The sequence below is a fragment of the Marmota flaviventris genome, chromosome 2, assembly GCF_047511675.1.
Source record: "Marmota flaviventris isolate mMarFla1 chromosome 2, mMarFla1.hap1, whole genome shotgun sequence".
Taxonomy (NCBI): domain Eukaryota; kingdom Metazoa; phylum Chordata; class Mammalia; order Rodentia; family Sciuridae; genus Marmota; species Marmota flaviventris.
In genome coordinates, this window is record NC_092499.1 from 60760139 (window position 1) to 60775518 (window position 15380).

General features: G+C 34.5%; 1 protein-coding gene across 2 annotated transcripts in view; it reads left to right on the forward strand.

The window, feature by feature from the left end:
* Positions 1-5377, forward strand: part of Klhdc1 (kelch domain containing 1) — a 46911-nt gene extending 41534 nt beyond the window's left edge. For both annotated transcript variants that reach the window (XM_027929605.3, XM_071607874.1), the window contains one exon: positions 3968-5377. In XM_027929605.3, the coding sequence (XP_027785406.1) occupies positions 3968-4154 (187 nt within the window). In that variant the 3' untranslated portion in view covers positions 4155-5377. The remainder of the gene's footprint in view (positions 1-3967) is intronic.
* The last annotated feature ends 10003 nt before the right edge of the window (positions 5378-15380 follow it).

The following is a 15380-nucleotide window of genomic DNA, read 5'->3' on the forward strand; positions in this document are numbered from 1 at the left end:
TCCTTTTTTGGAAGAGATATATTTTTCAGGTAGTTTGTATGACTTGAACCTAAGAAAATATTTGTCTTTTTAATAGTAAAATCAAATTTATGTTGGTAAATCATATACCAGTGTTATTATTTTTAATTATAATAAACAGCCAGGCATCGTGGTTCATACCTGTAATCCCAGAAGCTCAAGAGCTTGAGTCACAAGAATCATAAGTTCAAGGATAGCCTTAGCAATTTAACAAGGCTCTAACAACTTAGTGAGACCCTGTCTCAAAATAAAAAACAAAAAGGGCTTAGGGATATAGCTCAGTAGTAAAGCACCTGGGATTAAATCTCTAGTACCAAAAAAAAAAAAAGAAAGAAAAGAAAAAAATTAAAATATGTAGTACAATCACATTTTTTATTTTGTTTATAAAATTGCTCTTAGTTCATTTGGTAATATTAAGCATACTGTAGTTCCTTAATTCTAATCCTTCTTAAAATTTTTATCTTCTGAAAATCAGAATATGTCATATTGATCGTATCTCTATATACCACACACACATACATACATTCACACATTTAATATAGCAGAATTTTTTTAAACCTCAAAACCATTATTAAATTGATGGTATGACTTATACTTTCTTGGCTCATATGTTCTTGCTCTAAAAAGGAGTATGTAGCTGGTCAAGGTGACACACGCCTATAATTCCAGCTGCTTGGGAGGCTGAGGCAGGAGCATCACAAGTTCAAAGCCAGCCTAGACAGCTTGAAACCTTGTATCAAAATTAATCAATTAGTTAATAGGTCTGGGGATATAGCTCACGGGTAGAGCACTAATAGCACAAAAAGAAAAATATAAATAGATAATGTATGTTGTGGTCAGCTTTTTTGCTGCTGTGACCAAAAAACCTGACAAGAATAATTTTAGAGGAGGAATACTTTATTTGGGGCTCACAGTTTCAGAGGTCTGAGTCCACAGATGGCTTGCTCCACTGCTGTGGGCCCAACAAGAGGCAGAACATCATAGCAGAAAAATGTGGTAGAGGAAAGCAGCTCAGGACATGGCCACCAGGAAGCAGAGACAGACAGCTCTGCTTTCCAGGGACAAAATGTGTACCGGAAGGCATGTCCCCCAATGACCCATCACCTGCAGCCATACCCTACCTGCCTACAGTTACTACCCAGTTAATTCCTATTAGGGAGTTAATGTACTGATAAAGTTAAGGCTTTCATATCCCAGTCATTTCACCTCTAAACTTTCTCACACATGAGCTTTTGGGAGACACCTAATATCTAAACCATAACAATATACAAGGCTGATGCAGTAGACTATAATCCCAACCACCTGGAATACTGAAGCTGGAGGACTGCAAATTCAGGGTCAACCTGGGCAATTTAGTGAAACTCTGTCTCAAAATCAAGTTTCAAAACAGGGATGGGGATATAGCTCAGTGGTGAAGCACTTGCCTAGCATGTGCAAAGCCCTGAGTTCAATCCTCAAAACACACACAAACACACACACACACACACACACACACACACAAATGTATGTACAGAGTTTTCTGGGAGGATTGTAGGAAAAGCCCCTATTTTTTCCTGCCTATTGACAGTTGGGAAGAAGGACTTAAAAGAAGTCAAAGTTGCCCAGCAAATAGATGTGGATTTTATGCAGTGAGAATAATATGGGTGAAGGCATATGAGGGGTTGAGAAAGAGAAAGAGATGACATGCAGTATTTCAAGGAGTATACTATAACTTCCAAATGTTCTTCAACTTGAATCACTGAAAAAACATTAGACTAGCTCAAACTGAAATTTCTTGGTCTTTCTTGACTGCTCCTTGGCTTAGTGTGATAGTTCTGAAACTTGTCTGCATATTAGAATCTCATGGGGAGCTTCAAAAACTATTGATACCAGTGTTCTACCCCCAGTCGTTTTGGTTTAATTGGTGTAGGGTGTGGCCTGTACTTTGGAGATTGATTTTAAAGATCTCAAGTTAATTTTGATATGCAGACAAGTTTGGAAATGACTGCTATAAATATGATGGCTTATACTAATATTTTAACTTTTACTGTGACTATTACTTTCCCTAACTAGTTTGCAAGTTCTTCATATACAAGGATTAAGAAGTATTTGAGTGCCCACATGGAAAGGCATGAAATGAAATGAAGTGAAATGGCATGGATAAGAAAGGAGGAGTATCTGTTTATATAGTGATGAGAAGAAGCCATTAGGGATTAAGTTATTGGAAGCACAAAACATTGAAGGAAAAATTGGCATAGTCTTAAGGAAGTAAATTTTAGCAAACAGTCAAATTAGCCTTGACTGCAGGAATGATACTTTTCTTTTAAAATAGAGGAGAAGGAAGGGGTTGGGGTTGTGGCTCACGGGAAGAACACTCACCTAGCACATGCAGGGTGCTGGGTTTGATCCTCAGCAGCTCATAAAAATAAAATAAAGGTATTGTGTCCAATTACAACTAAAACAAATATTTTTAAAAATGGAGGAGAAGGAAGAAAGTATGGGCATAAAGACAAATATTTATTGGTTGGAGAGAGGGTATTGAGAAAGTTTTAGTTGAAAGTGAGGTCATCTGATAAGAAAAAAGAGAGGTGAAGATATGAACTTAAAGATGGTGGAGATTTGAAAAGGTACTGAGATGACTACAAGAAGATGCTGAACGAGGATATTTTTTAACAGAGTAATGCTCAGCTCAGACTATAACTGATATGTAAAGGTAACACATCTGCAGAAACAGTTTTCTTCAGCAGCTAGATCACAGGTACAGAGAGATGATTGACTCATTTTATCCATGGTTTGAATTTGGCCAGGGTGGTGCGACAGAAATGAATCAATATAGAAATGAGATAAAGTAAAACAGCAGACAACTGGATGGGCTTGCCTTTCAGGCTAAACTAAAGGTGACCACCAGTCTTTTGGCTTCTTTGTGTCATCCATGATACTGAGTGCAGTGCTCTCTATGCTTGGGTATATTCCTTTTTGTTGCTGAGCATAGTTTAATATATCAGAACTCAAATATAGCACGAATTTAGTTGTGTTTACTATGTGAAGTCTGTTATCTTGACATAATTGCTTGTCCACAGTGCAGTCAACATGTTCTTTTTATTTGAAGTCAGGAGACATTTAATACTTACTGTAATTGCGATACAATAGGACGCAATTAGTCTTTTCACATCACGTGATCTAACGGACTGTGGGATCATCCCATTGTTTATATTTATATATTTATATAAATATATAAAATATGTATTTATATTTAAAACAGGGCTGGGAGTGTAGCTCAGTGGTAGAGCACCTATGGGTTTAATCCCCAGTATGTGTGTGTGTGAATCAAATTTATGTATACACACACATATTTTTGGTTTCCATTGGATGTGGATCAGATACAATCTCTCTGCAATAAAAATACATGACTATTATAGTGTTTAGGGGGAAAAAATCCTCTTATGTTCCAGACAATACAAAGGAAGTACAATGTCAGGTAAAATTTTTATAATGATTTTTATTAGGGGTTTAGTTCAGTAATAGATTGCTTGCCCCCCAACACATACACACACACACAAAAACCTGTAAATATTTTATATTATATCTTCAGGTTAGAAAACTAATAATTTGGGCTGGGGTCATAACTCAGTGGTAGAACACTTGTCTGGCACATGTGAGACCCTGGGTTTGATCCTCAGCACCACATAAAAATAAATAAATTAGGGGCTGGGGATGTGGCTCAAGTGGTAGCGCGCTCGCCTGGCATGCATGCGGCCTGGGTTCAATCATCAGCACCACATATAAAAACAAAGATGCTGTGTCTGCCGAAAACTAAAAATAAATAAATAAATATTAAAAAATTCTCTCTCTCTGTCTCTTTCCTCTCTCTCTCAAAAAAATTAATTAATTAAAAAGTATTATGTCCATCTACAACTAAAAAAATGATATTAAAAAAACAACTAATAATTCTGTTATGTTTTATTTACAGGTCATGCCTAGACTGCATTGGTAAAAATGCTATTATTTTAAAAAGCCAAATATCTCTATTACCTCCTAAACTTCTCCAACAAGTACTCAAAAAAATCACATTTTGGACTGCTGCCAATCACCGAGAAGAACAAAGAGCCCAAAAAGATGAAACAGAAAATAAGTATCAGTGGATCAGTAGCAATTGAATTGTTATATACTCTCTATATATCTAATACACTTAAACATAACATTTCAATCAGAGTATACATTTACCCCCCCATAGCAGGCTTTATTTAAAGGATAAAATATGAAACAAAATGCTCTGTTAAAGTTATTATATAGCATGGAATATACAGAAATGAGATATAAATACAGATTATATTTGTAAACCAGTGTCCTTATAGTCTACAGAACAAGTATGCTTTCTGAAAGTAAGTACAGTTATAACAGATATTAAATCAATGTGTACTCTTTACTGGAAAGATTATGCAAATTTGAGAAGAAAAATTACCCTAAGGACTTCAGAAATTCCCTAACATAACTGTAGATATGTGTATAAACATTACATACCAACTTTCAGAAAGATAAATTCTCTCAAGTTGCTTTAAAATTACCTGTCTCCTATAATAGTTATTTAAAAACTTCTCCTTAAATAACTAATACAGCTGGTCAAAAAGCATAAAATAGGCAGATACCAGTACTGTATTAACTCCAGCCCTTCTGGCACTTACTTAGTAAAGTGTTCTTAGGCAACATTGTAACTTTTCTTCACCCTTTGGGTGGAGAAATACATGTCTTCAATTCTGACTCCAATTAAGTTATTTAGTTTGTCCAGTTATACACACACACACACACACACACACACACACACACGAGGCCAAGTTTTAATGTATATAAAGTGAAGGTTTATTTTATCATACAGGCTTTGGAATATTGGGATGTGGTATATTTATTAACTTTTGAGACATGTTGAAATACATTTTGCCTTGGAAAAATAATTTTTGTAAGCAATGAAATGGGGTGGTAATATAGCAATTTGACTATGAAAAGCCCTCAGTTTGACTCAGTCTGCTCCATAGAGTTGATGCTTAAAACATCAGGATGTTCAAAATCCTTTGAATCCTTTTAAAATAAAAGTATTTACCATCTACCGAGAAATGGAACCCTGTATCTTTGAATCAAATAGTACTTTTGCCATAATTGAGATATTTTTCTTCATATTATCACAGTCATGCCCTTCCATTATTAGGTATAATTAACTACTACAAAGCTTTGTATATAAAACTGTTCTCCACACTATCACCTTACAAGTTGTTTTTGAAGTTTAAAATGTCAGAAAAATATATTTCTACATTGAAATATGTAATTTATAGTGAAAATTATAGTTTGTAGTGTCATTAAATTTAGATATATATTTTATATATGTATTGTATTTTGGATGTATAAAGCTTCTATTTATGTATTGTAATATTTGTGTTTACATTTTTATTTATTGTACAAAGAATATGGAGTTACTGTTTCATAATTTTGTCAATGTGAACCAGTTATTAGAGTTGATTGTGCAAAAAAAAGTGTAATTTTTGATTTTTTCTTACTGTTTTTAATCTGCATATCAGATTTAGAAAATGAATCTCACAAGTTACACACATCTTAAGAGAAATGATCTTGTTACTGTGACCTTCAGTCAGCATTTTATAGTTAAGGCAAAAATATACCAAAATCTGCTGGGCACGGGGGCCACCTATAATCCCAGCAGCTCAGGAGGCTGAGGCAGGAGGATGGAGAGTTCAGAGTCAGCTTCAGCAAAAGAGAAATGCTAAGCAACTCAGTGAGACCCTGTCTCTAAATAAAATACAAAACAGGGCTGGGAATGTAGCTCAGTGATTGAGTGCCCCTAATTTTAATCCCTGGTACCTCACCCGACCCCCTAATTTTAATCCCTGGTACCCCACCCGACCCCCACCCCCACAAAAAAATACACACACACACACACACACCCCAAAACCTAATTGGTTAGTGATGGATGACATTGAATGGAACAAACACCTTTTAAAATGATTTCTGGATTATATGGATGCTTTCTCCAGCCCATTAAAAGAGCACTTCTGTTTTTATTTTTTATTTTTTTTTTAGCACTTCTGTTTTTAAATGTTTTTTTCAAAACATTAAAAGTTGGATTAGCCCCCTCAAAATGCATATTTTTGTTTCGACTTTGGGAATGAAACCTATATATAACCTATCCCCAGCCCTAGTACTACTTTTATTTGACTTGATATTCTGTGCTGCTTCAAAAAGTTATGTATCTTAAGGTAGTCTAGGGTAGGAATGACTGAAATTCTGATCTTTACCTTCATATTCTGAATTTTGGCTTAAACCAGGGCTTCCCTGCTATTAGAAAGTTTTAATTTCCATAGACTAAATGGTATTTCATTCGTCACTTCTTACCAGCTGATGTTTTACTATCAACTTTTGTGCCACTGATTTCCACAGTATATAGAAGCCAGGGTATATAGAAGATAACAACAGCCTCACGACTTTACTTCTTAATACCTTATTACTGTCTCTCTGGAAGATTATTCTAGCAGGTTTAATGGTTTTTCTCAGATGGATCACAAAATGGGTTCTCAAGGAAAAAGAATCCTAGGATGTTCTTCACTTGTTAGGAAGGATTCTTTTAAGGTGTTATAATTTTAATGATATAATAGATAGCACATCAAATGGTATACATTTTTACAAATAGTATTTGCACAAACAATATTTGCACAAACACCTTTAAAAATTATTAGCCTCTCACATCTAGAAGCTGAAAAATATTCTTTAGGACTTTGTACTGTCAGTTTGTAGTGACATTTTCATTAATACATTATTTATGTTTGTGTATTAGTGTCTGAGAGATAAGTAATCTAAAATTACTAAGAATTTTCAGGGTAGTTCATGCTGTCAACAAAGTTTAGACTTTTGGAACATTGACGGGAGTAACCAATTTTAAGAAACATAATTCCTCTTTAAGCACTTTTTTTGGTGCCTATATTTCAATTATATAGTAGTCCCATCATCTGAAGTTTTGTTTTCTGCTGTTTCAGTTACCTGTGGTCAACCATAGTCTAAAAATATTATTAGAGTTCATTGAATAATTAAGATATTTTGAAGGAAGTGAGGGCTAGGGATGTGGCTCAGTGGTAGAGTGTTTACCTAATATGCATAAGGCCCTGGATTGGATCCCCAGCCTTAGGGGATATATATATATATATATGTATATATATTCATATATATATTTATATATATGTATTTATATGTATACATGTACATATGTATATTTTTGAGAGATCACATTCACATAGCATTTATAACATTTTTATAATTATTCTATTTTTATAATTATTATTATTAATCTCTTATTGTGCCTGATTTATAGATTAAACTTTATCATAGATATGTACATATAAGAAAAAATTATATATATATATGGTGGTTTGGTATTGTCTGTGATTTCAGGCATCCGCTGGGGAGGGGGGTCTTAGAACATATCCTCCATGGCTAAATGGTGACTACTATATTAATGCAATTCTATATGTGGGCACAAAAAAAATTTTTTTAAATCACTCAAAGCCCATAGTTTACATTAGGGTTTAATCTTGGTGTTATACATTCCATGGGTTTGGATGGGTATGACATTTGTCCACTACTGTAGTATTATACAAATAGTTTTATTACCGCAAAATATCTTTTGTGTTCTGCTTACTCTTCCTTCTCTTCACCTTACCCCTGGTAATCACTGATCTCTTAACCATTTCCATAATTTTGCTTTTCCAGAATATCATATAGTAGAAATCTTATAGTGTATAATCAGTGAAGATTGGCTTCTTTAGTTAGTAATATGTATTTTAAGTTTTCTCTGTTTCTTCATGGCTTGACAGCCTGTTCATTTTTTTAAAAAATATTTATTTATTTTTTAGTTTTCGGCGGAAATAACATCTTTGTTTGTATGTGGTGCTGAGGATCGAACCCAGGTCGCACGCATGCCAGGCGAGCGCACTACCGCTTGAGCCACATCCTCATCCCCAGCCTGTTCATTTTTAACACTGAACAGTGTTTCATTGTCTGGATGCACACACACATACACATACACACACACGCACACACACACACAGATTTTTATGTGGACATAAACTTTAAATTCAGTTGGATAAATACCAAAGAGCAAGATTGTTGGATCATATGGTTAAGAGTATAGGTAGTGTTGTAGAAAACTACCAGACTCTTCCAAATTAGGTGTTGGCAGTTTGCATTCCCACCAGCAATGAATTCAAGTTTCTTCTTTATTCCATATCCTTGTCAGTATTTGATGTTACCAGTGTTTGGATTTTGGCAATTCTAATATGTGTGTGATAGTATATTATTGTTGATTAAATTTACAATGCACTAATGATACATGGATGTTGAACATCTTTTCATTTATTTAACTTGCCATCTGAATATCTTCTTTGATGAGGTGCTGTTCAGGTCTTTTACTAACTGTCAATCAGATTGTTCATTTTACTATTGTTGAGTTCTAGGAGTTCTTTGTATACTGTGGATAATAGTCCTTTAGTCCTTTACCGTAAATGACTTACAAATATTTTCTTCCAATCTATAGTGTGTCTTTTTGTTCTCTTGACATTGTCCTATACAGAGAAGTTTTTAACTTTAATGAAGTCCATCTATCTTGTCAACTATTTCTTTTTTTAAAAAAATAGTTTTAGTTGTAGATGGACACAATATCTTTATTTTATTTATTTATTTATGTGGTGCTGAGGATTGAACTCAGTGCCTCATACATGCCAGGCAAGCGCTCCACCACTGAGGAACTACCACCCCAGCCCTCAACTATTTCTTTCATAGTCTCTGCTTTGTGTTGTATCTAAAGGAGATCACCATACTCAACGTTGTCCAGATATTTCCCTGGAAATATTTTCCTACTAGGAATGTTATAGTTTTGCATTCTACTTTCAGGTCTCTTTTCCATTTTGATTTAATTTTTGTGAAGCATTTAAGATCTTACTTTATCTAGATTCATACTTTTGCATATAGATGTCCAGTTGTTTCAGCATCATTTTTTGAAAAGCCCATTAGCTCTGTTAGTATTATCTTTGCTTCTTTATCAAAGATCAGTTGACAGTATTCATGCAAGTCTATTTCTAGGTTCCATTATGTTCCATTGATCTATTTGTTTATTCTTTCACCAATATCATACATTATAGCAAATCTTGGAAGTTGGGTAGTATCAGTTCCAAACTTTTTTCTTTTTCAATATTGACTTGGCTACCCTGGATCTTTTGCTTCTCCATATATACTTTAGAATCAATTTGTCAGCATTCACAAAATGACTTTAGGGAATTTTGATTGGTGTTATATTGTATCTATAGATCAAATTGGAAAGAACTGTCATCTAGGAGTCTTGCTATTTCTAAATATGAAAATCTCTCCATTTATTTAGTTTTTGGAAATCTTTGATCTGAGGGTTGTGGTTTTCCTCATATAGATCTTGAACATATTTTGTTAGACTTACACTTAAGTATTTTTCGTTTTGGAGAGTGCTAATGTAAATAGTAATGGTTTTAATGTCAAATTATACTTGCTTATTGCTTATGTGTAGGAAAATGATTGATTTATTGTGGGAATCTGCTCTGAATGAACACACCTTCAAGTCCTGATGCAGGGGCCTCTGACCAATTGCTACATTTTGTAGTGATTTGGGCATTGTCCCAGTTCGGATAGCAAGGCGTGGCTTCAGGTGTAGGTGTACCTGCTGGGGTTGAGTTACACTTACCTGCCCCCTTGTAATCCTACCCCTTCTGCCTTTTTTAGATAGAACTTTTTGTCTCATATACTTTAACAGTTTAACACATATGCATTAAGGATTGTTACATCTTCTTGGAATTATTTCTTGGAATCCCCCCAATTAAAGCCCACTTTCCACCCTGCTTGCCCTCTCTGTGGTCAGCCTCTGGTGACTTTCTCTTGCTCTCCTTTTTTGGGAGACTTGAAGCCAGGAGCCAGGGAAAGCATCCTGAAGCTTGTGTAAAGGTATTTCATGTCTGTGTTTTATTTTGCATCACCTGGAATTCACACAAGTGACCTTAATTCAGCTGCCTGCACTGGACAGGGGCAGCAATTTATATTAATTTTGTATTTTGCAACCTTATTAGTTCCCAGAGAGGTTTTTTTTTTTTCATTTTTTTTTGAGGGGGTCAGATTTTCTATATAGGTGATCATGTCATCTTCAAACAAAGGCACTTCTATTTCTTCCTTCCCTATTTGTACAAAATTTCCTTGTCTTACTGTATTATATAGGGCTTCCACTATGATGTTGAAAAGCAGTGGTGAGAAGGGACATCCTTGCCTTGTTCCTGATATTGAACTTTGAATTTCTCACTATTATGTATGATGTTAACCATGGTGTATGATGTAGGTATTTTGTAGATGTTCTTTATGAAATTGAGCAATTCCTCTCTATTCTTAGTCTGTTGAGAGGTTTCATCATGAATGGGTATTGAATTTTGTCAAATGCTTTTTCCACATCTATTAATATTATCATGTAATTCTTCTTTAGCCTGTTGATATGATTGATTACATTGATTGATTCCAAATGCTGAACCAGCCTTACATGCCCAGGATAAATCCCTCTTGGTTGTACTGTGTATAATTATGTGAAATTATATATAATTACTTACATATTCTTGGATTTGATTTGCTAAGATTTTGTTGAGGGTTTTTGCATCTATGTTCATAAAAAAGTTTAGTCTATAGTTTTCTTATACCCTAATGTCTTTGGTTTTGACATTAGGGTAATACTGACCTCATAAAAGGAATTAATAAATATTTCTATGCTTCCATCTTCTGTAAGAGAGTGTACTAATTGGTATAAATTCTTCCTTAAATATTTGGTAAAATTCAACTGTTGAATTCATCTGAGCCTGCTGCTTTGTATTTGGGAAGATTATTATTTACTGATTCAAATACTTTAATAGACGTAGGTCTATTCATATGCCTACTTCTTCTGGGATGAATTTTGGGAAGATTGGCTCACTTCTTCCAGATTTTTAAATGTGTGACATATAGTTGTTTATAATATTTCTTCATTATCCTTCTAATATCTTTGGCATCTGAAATCATGTCCCCTTTTTCACTTATGTTATTAGGAATTTGTGTTTTCTCTTTTTTCTCTGTTTAACCTGGCTATAAGCCTACTGATTTTATTGATCTTTTCAAAGGATCTGCTTTGGGTTTGTTGATTTTTCTCTATTAATTTGTTTTCAGTTTCACTTATTTCATCTCTAATTTTTATGATTTCTGTTCTGCTTACTTTGGGTTTAACTAACTCTTCTGAATTCCTAAGGCAGAATATTAGATATTGATTTCAGATTTTTTTCAGTTTTCTTTTTCTAATATATACACTCCATGTTTTACATTTTACTCTTTTATAGTCACTCTTATCACTGCATCTCACAAATTTTGATAAGTTGTACTTTCATCTTCCTTAGTTCAAAATATTTTAAAATTTCTATTGAGATTGTTTTCTTTGATCCATGTGTTATTTGTTTCATTTCTTCTTTGATCTATGTGTTCTTTTGTTTTATGTTTTAGTCCTGGGGATTGAACCCAGGGTCTAATCCATGCTAGGCAAGCACTCTACTACTGCGCTATACTCCCAGCCCTAGAAACATGTTTAATATCCAGGTATTTTGGTATTTTCCAGCTATCTTTCTTTTATTGATTTTTAGTTTAATTCCATTGTGATCTGAGATGACATTATATGAATTCTCTTATTCTAAATTTGTTAAGGTGTGTTTTATAGCCCAGCATGTGTTTATCTTCATGAATGTTCCAGTGAGCCTGAGAAGAATGTGTTTTCTGCTGCAGTTAGATGAAATGATCTATAGATGTCTGTTACATCCATTTGATTGATGGTGCTGTTGAATTCAATTCTGTCCTTACTGAGTTTTCTGCCTACTGGATCTATTTCTGATAGAGAGTTATTAAAGTTCCCAACTATAGTAGTGGATTGTCTATTTTTCTTTGCAGTTCTATCAGTTTTTGTTTCATGTACTTTAACAGTCTAACACATATGCATAAAGAACTGTTACATCTTCTTGGAGTTGATCCTTCATCATTATGTAATACCCTTCTTTTTCCCTGACAATTTTCCTTGCTTTGAAGTCTGCTCTATCTGAAATTAATAAAGCTACTCCTACTCTCTATTAGTATGGTATATCTTTCTTCATCCTTTACCCTGTAATCTATATGTGTCTTTAAATTTAAAGTGAGTTTCTTGTTAGCAACATCTAGTTGAGTCTTGTTTTTGGTGCTTTCTGACAAACTCTATCTTTTAATAGGTACATTTAGACCATTGATATTTAAAGTGATTATTGATATAGTTAGATGAATATCTACCATATTTGTCACTGTTTTCCTTCCTTCCTTTCTTCTTCTTCTTTCTTGTTCTGATTCAGGGTTTTACTAATTTACTGAGGCTGACCTTGAATTTGTAACCCTCCTGCCTCCACCTCCTAAATTACTGGGATTACAGGCATGGGCTACCATGCCCAACTATTTGTTCTTGTTTTCTATTGCCCTTGTTGTTTCTATTTTGTCTGCCATGATTTTCCTGTCTTTTATAGGTTTTTGTTTTTTTGTGTTTTTTTTTAGTGTGTGTGGGGCTACTGGGGATTGAACCCAGGGGGACTTAACCACTGAGCCACATCCCCAGCCCTTTTTTATATTTTATTTTTTAAATTTTTTTATTCTAAGTTGTTATATATGACAGCAGAATGCATTACAATTCATATTACACATATAGAGCACACATTTTCATATCTCTGATTGTATACAAAGTATATTCACACTATTTGTGTCTTCATACATGTACTTAAGGTAATGATGTCCATCTCATTCCACAATATTTTTTACACCCCTTGCCCCCTTCCTTCCCTTCCCTTCCCTTCCCTTTCCCCTATCTAGAGTTCATCTATTCCTCCCATGTTTCCCCTATCAACCACATTATGAATCAGCCTCCTTGTATCAGAGAAAACATTCAGCATTTGATTTTGGGGGATTGGCTAACTTCACTTAGCATTGTCTTCTCCAATTTCATCTATTTACCTGCAAATGTCATGATTTTTATTCTCTTTTATTGCTGAGTAATATTCCATTGTGTATATATACCACATTTTCTTTATCCATTCATCTACTGAAAGGCATCTAGGTTGGTTCCATAGTTTAGCTATTGTGAATTGTGCTGCAATAAACATTGATGTTGCTATGTCCCTATGATATGCTGTTTTTAAGTCCTTTGGGTATAGACTGAGGAGTCGGATAGCTGGGTCAAATGGGGGTTCCATTCCAAGTTTTCCAAGGAATCTCCATACTGCTTTCCATATTGGCTGTACCAATTTGCAGTCCCACCAACAATGTATGAGTGTGCCTTTTCCCCCACATCCTCATCAACACTTATTGTTGTTTGTATTCTTCATTGCTGCCATTCTGAGTGGAGTGAGATGAAATCTTAGAGTAGTTTTGATTTGCATTTCTCTAATTGCTAGAGATGTTGAACATTTTTTCATGTATTTATTGTTTGATTGTATATCACCTTTTGAGAAGTGTCTCTTCAGTTTCTTGGCCCATTTATTGATTGGGATATTTGTTATTTTGATGTTTAGCTTTTTGAGTTTTTGATAGACCCTAGAGATTAGTGTTCTATCTGATGTTCAAGTAGTAAAAAATTTACTACCAAGCTGTAGGCTCTGTATTCACCTTACTGATTGTTTCAAAATATTTTTAGTTATAGATGGGCACATTATATTTATTTTATTTATTTTTATGTGGTGCTGGGGATCAAACCCAGTGTCTCACACATGCCAGACAAGTGCTCTACCACTTAGCTACAACCCCATCCCCTGCATGAGTTACTTGAGGAACTCCTTTTAAAGATCTCCAGGTATCCAGAGAGCCTGGGGCCATGCTTCCTCTTTGAGAAATTCTGCTTAGAGTACAACTAATTAATGTGTTTTAAGACTTTTTGTTTTCATTCTCATAAGTATAATAAGAGTATGGCTTGATACATGTACAGAAATTAAAAGTGGTTATTATAGTGTTGTATTAAATGGTAAACACATACACACAAACACACACAGTTGGTCCCCAACTTACAATGCTTCCACCTAGTGATATTTTTATAGTGGGTACAGAAATGATTTGTATTCAATAGAAATCATACTTCAAATTTTTAATTTTATATTTTCCTGGGCTGTGGATTATGTGACTCACTCTTTCTTGCAATGCTGAACAGTGGCAGTGAGCAGCTGCTCCTAGTCAGTCATGTGACCAGCAGTGTAAACAACCGGTATTCTATAGTGTGCTATGTGCTAAAGCTATGATAGTCAGTAATTTAGGCATATTAAATGCATTTTTAATTTGTGATGATTTCAATTTGCAGTGTGTTTACTGGGATATAACCCTATCCAAAATTGAGGAGCATCTGTACATATTTGACTCTAGGTAAAACATATATTAATTCACGCACCCAGAGATGTTGTTTATGGTTCTGGATTCAGTCCCCTTGATGCTGTGATCCCTTAGGATTCTGAGGATAGAATGTAATGTAGAAACTTATAATTCCATAGGAATCAATGACCTAGTTCAAAGAAGGAGTCTTTCATAAGAATTTTGTAAGTATGCTATTAGAAAGCATTCTTCAGTCTATTCCCAATTTCATATCTCTAATTACTATGGCAACTCATATATGTGACAAATATTTTCTGAATGCTCCTGTTGGTGAAATAGAATTTAAAACAAAATCTCTCAACCCAGAACATCTCTCCACAAAAACAGATAATGCAAACAGTTTTGGTTGTTGAATACATTAAACCAAAATGTGATGTCTATCATGGGCAAGCTACTAAGAGATCACAAAATCAAAGAAATATCATCTTTTTATACAGTGATGCAGAAACAGTCCAATACATACATGTTCTCAAGGTAAACAATAGCTAGTTCTCAAGACTTAACAGCTCCATTTGTCGCACATAGTTCATCCTAGAGTCACCTGGTAATTAAGGTAACTGTTAGCTAATCAGCTTCATCCAAAGGAAAAACAAACTTCTCATGTTTTTGTGACAGGAGGTAGTTTTATAACTTGGATCATCACTTGAATAGGCTCCTACTTCAAGTTTACAATCTAGTAAGGGGAACCAAGAATGACAAATAATTATATGTTGGTTTTAGTTGACTCAGTGCTATGGAGAAGCAGAAGCAGCTAACAGTTTCTGACAGGGAAACTAAAAGTTGCCTGGGGGAATCTGGGTTTCCTTGAGAAAATTTGAATTAAGTTGAGAGGTGACAGATGATTTAGATTTCTAGGAATAGGGAACCACAAGATGTGAAGGCCCTAAGTT